General features: G+C 38.9%; 1 protein-coding gene across 1 annotated transcript in view; it reads left to right on the top strand.

Moving 5' to 3' along the window:
* The first annotated feature begins 209 nt into the window (after window positions 1–209).
* Window positions 210–9,488, top strand: part of hdac7a (histone deacetylase 7a) — a 62,782-nt gene continuing 53,503 nt past the window's right edge. The window contains exon 1 of the mRNA XM_033969165.2: window positions 210–484. Within this exon, the coding sequence (XP_033825056.1) occupies window positions 466–484 (19 nt within the window). The 5' untranslated portion in view covers window positions 210–465. The remainder of the gene's footprint in view (window positions 485–9,488) is intronic.

The raw sequence follows: 9,488 nt of genomic DNA, 5'->3' as shown, positions 1-9,488 counted from the left end.
CGCTTTCCACTCGCTACGGCATTGTTTTGCACTGTCTCTCCAATATTTCTGGGCTACTCCTGATATAGCATTTCCTCCTATTGTCTCTTTCCTACCACCGGGCTGGCTGCCTTTGGACCCCCGCCAGACCCCCCCCCACCCCCCTCACTCTCCTCCCCATAACACATGTATACTTTTGGTCGTCCCTCCTCTCCTCTCTTGAGCGAAAACACCAGGAGTCAGTGATACGCGGGGCCAGCTGTGCCTGAGTGGGTAAAGGGAGGGTACATGTCCACTCGTATGGGGTTAATCTTTCCTCTTCTCCCTCCTTCCCTCCCTCCGCTGCCTTTTGTTGCGGGCCCCTGACTTTCGCAGCACTCACACAGGAGGAAGCGATACTGTGCATGTTGGTTGTATGTTTTTCTGCGCCTTGTGGACATTTCGGATTGGAGCGTACAGAGGAGTGACAGGACTGTCTAATGCTGGATGTTAAAGCGACAAATTGGTGAGAGGATTTGGAGTGATTGGGGCTTTATAATATGTGTGAAATGCAACAGTTGGGTAGATTGACTAAGGTCTTCAGCTGTGTGTGCTGAATGCTGAATGTGAGCTATATGTATTGTTGACATGGTAACTATTTCGTACAATGGTAACTGTATAAATTTGGGATTGAACATTTGGGGGATTTTCAAAATGTTATTGTCTTTTCTGGCACAAATATGTTTGTTTTAAATTCAATAATTTTTTTATGAATAGATTTAAGTTTAATACTGATCAAGATGTAGTATATTTGCTTAACAATATTTGATATGCACAGTATATTTACCAATTTACCAAAGACGAAGTTTAAATCTATCAACTCAACGATTAGAATTACAACGATTTGTCCAGTTGATTGATTCGTAAATTTCGTCTTTTGCTATGGATCAGACCTGGAGAACTGTGGGTTTACACAGAAATACCAGTTGTAAACATTCTAATTACACACTAACAAACAAGCTAATTAAAAGCAGCCAATTTTTCACTTTTTACCATTGGTATTAAGTGCTGCGTTGTCATTCTGTCATTAGGCAAGATAGTACTGACTGTTTTAGCTAATGGTTTACACTATGTATCCAATTATCAACTATTGCCTCTATTGTAAACCTGCATTGTCACTTATGATGTATTGAATGATCATGGCTTTATTGTGGTAATAATATAGTAACTCACTGGAAACTTTCAGGAAGAAGAAGCTTATCACCTATGCCAGCTCATCTTGGGTGTTATGGGTTTATCTATGGTATTGTACATATCTCAGAGTGAGTCATAAGTTAGTGTATGGTGCATTCCCAGTGGGCCACAGCAGACAGATCCTGTCTGATAATGTCCTGGGAAATGCTCTCCCCACACAGTCAGTGCTGCGGTCAGTCCGGCCTGGCTTAAGGTGCTCAGGTTACCGGCTTCCTCCTGTTGTTGTGATCCCCGTGGTTGGAGCACGGTGTTCCGAGGGCGCTCCCACGCTCTCACGGACACAAGGAGAGGAAGGAAAAGTGTGATGTGAAGAAGTGCTCCAAGTGTCCTCTGCACATCTGTCCCTTTAACTCACATGGCATTGTGCATGGATAGTTTTGGGACAGTTTTGTAACAGATGGCTCACATTATGGAATAGAATATGATTTTTTAGTGTCGTGCATTTGCTGTTTACTTTTTACTTTAGTAGTCTAGTATATGGTGCAACTCCTGATGTTGCTCTCACCGGCATGTATCCAAATTGTCCCAGCAAACACCAGATGCTCGCCTTGTTGCATCCAGCCTTTGTGGTGGAAGTGTCTTGCTCTTAGACACAACATCAGGATAACATCAAGTGAGATTTGAATGCTGCCATGTGTTTGTGTGTGGTTAAGATTTAGAATTTGATTGATTTCCTTCTACCTTAAGGTTTCACAAAGCAGCTTTCAAGGCCCGGTCCCATGAATATTCATTTTTGTTTTTATGAAAAGGAAGTATTCTTGATGATGTTTAGCCGGTCTTTTGTCCTTAATACATTGTTGTGAGCATGTTTTTGTCAGATTGTATACATGTTTATTCAGTTCTGGTCCGCGCGGTGAGAAAATTGGAAGCAGAGCCACCCACCGTGGAAGTGAGTCAGCCTGGTATTCCGAGTGTGTTGACTTTGGGAATGGCTGGGATTTGGGAGGTGTTGGCAGTGACAGAGGGAAGAGGAAACTGCACACGGCGTCAGTGCGTTCATATTTGCAGCCTGTAAAGTCAGTTTTTCTCCCCCCATAACAGAGCAGAGCCGAGCAGAGGAGGGCTGGGGCTATGGGCCAGGGGCTGTTTATAAAGGGAGGGCGCGTCTTGTGTCCATCTGGGACCGTCCCAAGTGCTGAAAGCCTCCCCACCCTCATCCCAAACAACTCTTTTCTCCACAATCTTTTCTCTCCGAATTCCAAAATACATTCCCAACTTTGAAGTTTTAATCGGTATTGTTTCTGATCTATTTGCTATTCTCACTGAAGTATTCCATAATCCAGTTCCTTCCATACCCTGGACAATGGCTGGTTAGTTGCACATGGCTTTGTTTTGCAACCTAAAGATAATTGAGGAAATGTTAATATAAATGCTCACAATGCAAACTGAAAAATATTGTTTCCCCTTTTTGATGGCCCAAGTACATTTTAAGGAAGGTGCAAAAATAGATTATGCAAAATCGACCAAAGTGTTCTTGGAATTGCAGCAATATAGTGCTATCATTATTAAGAACTCAAACAAGCTGTGATATGCTCAAAGTAGAACGACAGACTAATGCCATGCAAAGCAACTGAGACATATGGAAATATTTTAACCATTTTGGGATGTATTTGACAGTTTAACAGTGCTATGTATCATTATGAGAGCAGAGCAACGATATTTGGAATACAGAACCGGTCTAAAGAGGACTAGACCTTTGTATGTAAACAAGGTCTAACCCAGGACAGACTACATGAAGACAGAACTGTTTAAGAATTTTCTGAATGGCTCTTTGGGCATCTGGTTACGTACAGGGAATAAACAAACTGCTTTTTTATGAACTAACTTCTCAATTTGAAATAAACCTCAACTTACCAATTGTTACAATGATTAACCAGTTCTTTGATAGCGGGTTGCATTGATTAGACGTGAACCCAGGTAGAGAATGTATATACCAGTGGCTAAGGTAGAGAGTAGGTACTTGTAGGTTTGATTCTTGCAACTGGAAATATTTCATACATGCTTGAGGGAAGACTAGCCTCCCCTAGAATGGCCAACTCTCCCCCATAGCTCCCCCAAAGATTCTTTCTCACTTTCTTAGCACATCCAGTTTCAACTAAAAATGTTCAAATGGCAACCACAGTGTTCAAACTGAGACTATAATAAAATACAGAACACCTTATTAGGTTTTTATAAGTTACTACAGGGACTAACTACATTTAAATGTGTTTAAAACAGCAAAAGAAACAGGCTAGAGGGTGGGGGTGTACGCGCCATTGTTAAAAGACTCTAAATTAGTGAGCACCCACATTGAAGACCTTAGCACCCCCCTAGCTCATCTAACCAAACATGTCCGGCACCACTCCTGCCATTGTGTCCTTGGGCATCAACCAAGACCTTATGAATTACGTACTGTTTCTTTGAATACAATTCCTTGCACGAGCTGTAAATTCCATTACACGATTCCCATTTGATCTTTTAACCTCTTTGTACCTATACTCTACTAAACCACAAATCCAAACGTGCTTTCATATCTGCCTGTCCCTTCCGTGTCTCCCTGTCTTCCTCTCTCCGTGGAACCTGTGTAGCCCGCGATAAGGGACAGGGACAGTAGCACTTCCTCCAAATACAGAAAGTAGGAAACTGAACGAGAAACTATGGGGACACATGTCTGCAGTCGCAAACACGCACAGACCTCAGCGGCATATCCAAAGGTATCGGGAAGCTAGAGAGATGATGGACGTATGGCTTATGTTGAATTTTATGTTAAATAGTCAGTAGTTTTGAGGTAACTACAAATAACAACGTTTTCATACAGTTTGAGTTTTAAATCCTGGAAAAAATGGGCAAATATAAATATGGAGCTCCACGATTACCTCCCATTTTGAGTTTTTATTTAAGTTTAAATTTCCTGTTATTTTTTTCCATAGACTTTCTGAGGGAAAAAAAAACATTCGAAAGCGTCTTGAGGTCTAATAAGCAATGTAGTAACTGACAAGTCTATGGGAAAAATGAATGGGGAATGTACATCCAGAACTGTAGCGGTATTTGACAGTTGAGCCTCATTTAGTGTGTTAAATGCTTTAGGTGAGCTTTGTACCTCATTTCTTTCCATGTATTTGATGAAATTTGTCTTTCTATATTGTAGAAGTTTGCTATGCTGTTTGCATCTAATTATATAGTATTTTAGTGTCCAATCATCAGGAAGTGTGATGGCAAACTCTGCTCTAATCTCTAAGAGTTCTGAAAAGTGCAAATGTCACTGACTTTTTGTTATCAAAAGTTTGCTAAAGTTGATTTTCTCTTTACCAAGTCAAATTGGGATCAGAGCATCTATCAGCAACGCATCTATCAAAAATCATCCAGCGAATCAGCAGCTCCTCATATGACTCCTTTAAGACAAGCTACTGTGCCCCAAAGTAAGTGAGTTTGGGCTTGATTTGATAAAATAATCAAATATCTGCAGCCATTAGCTTCATAATGCATTCCGATTGTTTTTTAATGACAAGTCTGTTGCCGTGGGAAACCACCTGAGAAGCCATGCCCTCTGTCCCTTTAACCCTCTGACCTCAGGGTTGCCTCTGAGGCCAGCGTATGATTGGCTAATTATTCCTCTAATCACAGCCAATGTTGTGTTAGCATCACCTCTGGCCACACAGGCTGAGGTGGCGCTGTGGAGCTTATCAAAACATAAATAAGCAGTCATCAGCTAATGGCTTCCAGCGCAGGGCGAGAGAGGGGCCACCAAGCTGAGTTTTCTCTTAGTGTAGCCATGCCAATGTTGTTAACCTTCAACAATCACATGCAGATTAGCACTAAAATAACAAATTAGTGATAAGATTCATTCATTTTTGCCATATTCAAACTAATAAAATACATAGACACATATGTTTATATTTTAAAATTATATAAAGAAATCCCACATACTTCTTCGTTACATCTATTGTGATTAGATTTAAAAAGTAGGATTCTGTTCCGAATGGACATTGTAACTCCAGTTGGATTAACATTTGAGATCTGAACTGATAAACTCTAGACTACAGGGATATAACATATTTCTTCCATAAAAAGACAGGATATGTTGTTGTTTGCAAAGAATATTCTATTACTTAAATAACAGCTGCCTTTGAGATTTGATGTTTCCAAAATTTTAAAAAATGCAAAAAAAAAATAAAAATCTCAAAATGTATCCCACATCCTATTCCAAAGTCTATCCATCATGGTGTCAGCATTTCAAGAGCTTCTAGTGGTCAACCCCATAAGACGTGACACCTGTGAGTGCACCGCAGACATGCTAGAGGGCTTGGGTGAAAAGGTGGAGACTTTGAGTGCGATTAGACTATGTGATCTTAAAGTATGATCAGTTCAGAGTTCAAGAGGGGTCAGGGGTCACGGCGGCCCAGCTTAGAACAGGATATCCTGCCAGCAAAACCCATCTGTCTCTCTCTCGCTCGCAAAATTCCCACAAATACAAAGTGTGTAAGCTTTCAGTGAAAACAGGAGAGAAAACACAAAACTATGCTCCATCCATCACGTTGACAAGGACTAATGGTAGATGAGAACACCTGAAGGGCCGCTATCTCCATTGTACGAAGTGTCAGTCAGGCTGGAATATTCTGCCCGGCAACAGAGAGTGGCCTGAAGCGATTGGCCAAGAGATGTAACGGTGATAGCGTTTGAAGTTAGCAAAAAAAATGACAGTGTTATAAATGTGACACAAAAATAAATAATCAGTTCTTTCAGTTTAATGCAGCTCTATGCCCAAATACAGACAAATCCCGCCTTCTTTTGCCCACCCACTTCTCTTATTGGTCATCTGAGTGAGCGACAGGTAGATTTAACCAATTACAGTGAAGTGTGAACTCTCAGAAGGCAATATGAAGCTATTAAGTGTGTGAATGACCATAAAATTAAAAAAATGGATTGACAATCATCAGAAACCCCTTTTATTTTATCAGTCTACCAATCCACTTACTTTTCTGTGATGAGAAAACAATTTGCATTAGCACCTGTTTACTTAAGAGGGTGTGACCTCATAAGTAAAACTGAATTTAACCATCAGCTTGAAAGTAACTAAATAGAAACAGTTTAACTAAATAACATCATAGCCATTAAAAAAACAACAACAAAAAAACAAAACAAAAAAACCCAAAACATTTATCTCACTCAGTCAAGTTGTTCCAGAATACACACTTCTTCAATAGGCTACTTTATAAAAATGTGAGTCTAGTCACCGGTGAATTTCCCCATTTTTAGGAGGAAAACAAGTATATAAGTAGAAAACAAATATGGCTGCTTATGAGGAAAAAATAAAGGAAAAAATATCTCAGCAGACAGAAAAACATTGCAGATTTCTGCACTAAACTGAGGTGAGAGAATTTTGATAGATTTTTGTATTTGTAAACCATACGTGACCAAGAAGCCCCTTTGTTTCACAAGTGTCACTGAAAAACAAATCTGATGTTTAGTTCTGGCTCAAGATGTGATGAAAGGAATGGTGACCAGACTGATATGCCTCTGTATAAAAAAATACACAGAGATATCATTCTGCACTTCTCATTCTGCCAGGCAATAAGGTTGTGTTTACCTGTGACTAGACTAATACTTATCTAAATGTATTTTTGGGTGATATTTTGGTGCGTTTGGTATATTTACTGATCACAGTCTTAATGAAATGAGCTGGTTCTGGTCTGGTCTTGAGTTTTCTGGTGTAAAAGCAGTGTCTAACCCATGACAGTGTGATCCCATTGTCCTGAATAAGACTGGAGCTTAAATTTAGCTTGGGTTTACAGGAAGGAGTAAACTGGCCCACGCTATGCTTACTTTACCCAGACTGCAATTACTCCTGTGTAACCTTTAAAACGACAGCTTTCTAAAAGTGTGCTCAGGTCAGGTGACTTCTGTTTACCAGTTCTGTCTTGTCTAAAACATGCATATTCTGAAGCTTTTTTATGTTATTTCTGGAGTTTAAAATGTACTTTGAGAGGTGGGAAAACTCAGACTAAAGGATCATTTCATAAACTATAAAACTATTAGTGAGCTCATCCTTCCATTAGTCTTAAAGCGGCTAAAAACTTTGATTTTTTTTAAAGTTAACATTTGCAGAAAAGTGGAAATTTGTGACAAATTAAGAAGTTAGTTGGGGGAATTTTGTAGACTGGTTCACTCCCTTCCATCACATGCATCTGCTTTGTGCCAATAAGCAACCTCTTTTGGAATTCTGAAAAGTTCCACAATATGGTATTAAGCATACTGTTTTTTAAATATGTGTTTTTATTTGTGTTTTTATTACTACTTTTAATTACCTCTAAAAACTGGCCATCTCTCCATAGAACTGACCTGTAACTTGCCATGTCTCCATAGATATCGAAACTTTTATTACCATATTGTGGAACATCCTCAGCAAAGCAATAACATCTCCACGGACACAAGTAAGACTCCTCCACCAGCAAAGAGACATAGCGCCCCTTTAAATGATGTTTTTCTCAAATTCATCAACCCCCAAACTGTTCTTTTGAAAGTATTTATAGATTAGTGAGATTTTTCTTCAATCCTTCTCAACTCTTTCCATTTTGGCTCCATGTTTCCAGTTGGTGACCTACAGTTCTAACGCAAAGCTGTGCACATTTGAGAGTACAAAGGCTGAAACTGAGACACATTCAGCTTCATATGGACCTATTTTTGTCTGTGTGCTGGTGTTTCCGACGCTCACGCACCTCCTCATGTTGTTGTAGAGAATGGTGGGCGTCTTTCGGTACGTTTTGATTTGATTAGTGACTGCATATATAAGCGCGTAAGTGTGTACATGTGTGCGTGATATGCGGTGGGGATTTCCTGTGGTTTCTAGGGCTCTGTTTGGGTTCAAAACAGCTCAGCCTTATTCCAAATATCCTGCAGGTTTTAGGGATACTCCTTATTTTCAGATGTTCACGGGGTTTCAGATGTTCATGGCTTTTTGCAATATCAAACTTTTCTAAACTAATCATTTCAAATTGTGCCTATTTCTTTCTTTTTGGTGCTAATAAGCAGGCGTTAATTAGCAGTTATATTGAAGTTGTTAATGGCTTATTAATGTGGTTTTATATATAAATCTATTTATTGTCCGATTTTTAAGAAGTGCACGGTTAGCATGCTAATTGTTGGTACATTATCATAACAGCAAAACTCCGGTCTGGTCTCTGAAACTGCGAAAAGCACTTATAAAGTTATTGTGGTGAATAATTTGAAAAGTGAGGGGAAACTTTGGATAGTTGCAGCTGTTAAAGAAGACCTATTATGCAAAATAAACTTTTCAGAGCTTTTACCCATGTTATAGTTGTTTCCCCTCAACATTTACTCACCCCAAGTTGTTTGTGGAGCGATTCGAGCATGTTTGAGCAATCTTTAAACGGTTATTTTCAAGACGCCATTTAACAAATCAAATCCCGTTTTCATCACTGGCCTACGCCCACTGCTCTGTACTTGCTTCATTCTTCAATCGTACGGACTCTTTGTTGCGATGACGTTTACGGTGACGTCAGCTCCCACCGAAGTTTTCTAATGCAGATTTGTTTCTTTTATTAAGTCGTTTCAGATGAATATCGCGATTTAAAATGTGCAAATTATAACAGAAAGATCCAGGGGTGTCATAGATTACAGCTTTAGAGCAGACACAAGCATAATACATCTTCTGTAAAAATCAACTAGTTCTGTTTTTTTACGTTTTTAGGTACAGCGCCTTCAACATTTTATAAGGTCTTTACAAGCTGTCGACAAAAATGTTGGTGACTTCTAAATGTACATAAATGTAGTCTAACTGATGATTATGAATGCCATATACGTTGTTTACTTACTGAAGTGTAAGCGTTACTCTTCATTTCTCTGTGTAAACGTCTCCATCAGTCCTCAAAGGCGTGCGGGGATTTTACACATAAATGTTTTCCATTCATAGATTCAGTGCACATTCAGTGAGCATTGTGTTATGTGTGTTACTAATATGAATAGCATGGAAAAAAGCCTGTGTTTTGTGTCAGGAAATGTATATATAAAGTTGAGCGTGATTATTTTGATCATGGGAATATTGGGTATTATATTTTATCTGGTGTTTTTATTTGATTCTAAGATTGGTATTTATAAAGGTCAACCAATTTATATTATATTGTTTTTTATGTTGTTATTTAAGCTTTTTTTTTTTTTTTTACTTGGCCCCTTGGATCTACTTTTACAAGAAATCTTACTGAAAATGCAAGAAAAAATAAACAAACAAACAAAAAGACAACAGTAATAATAATAATAATAATAATAATAATAATAATGAA

The sequence above is a fragment of the Periophthalmus magnuspinnatus genome, chromosome 7, assembly GCF_009829125.3.
Source record: "Periophthalmus magnuspinnatus isolate fPerMag1 chromosome 7, fPerMag1.2.pri, whole genome shotgun sequence".
Lineage (NCBI taxonomy): Eukaryota > Metazoa > Chordata > Actinopteri > Gobiiformes > Gobiidae > Periophthalmus > Periophthalmus magnuspinnatus.
Note: the sequence above shows the minus strand (reverse complement) of the source record. Positions and strands in the feature narration are given on the sequence as shown.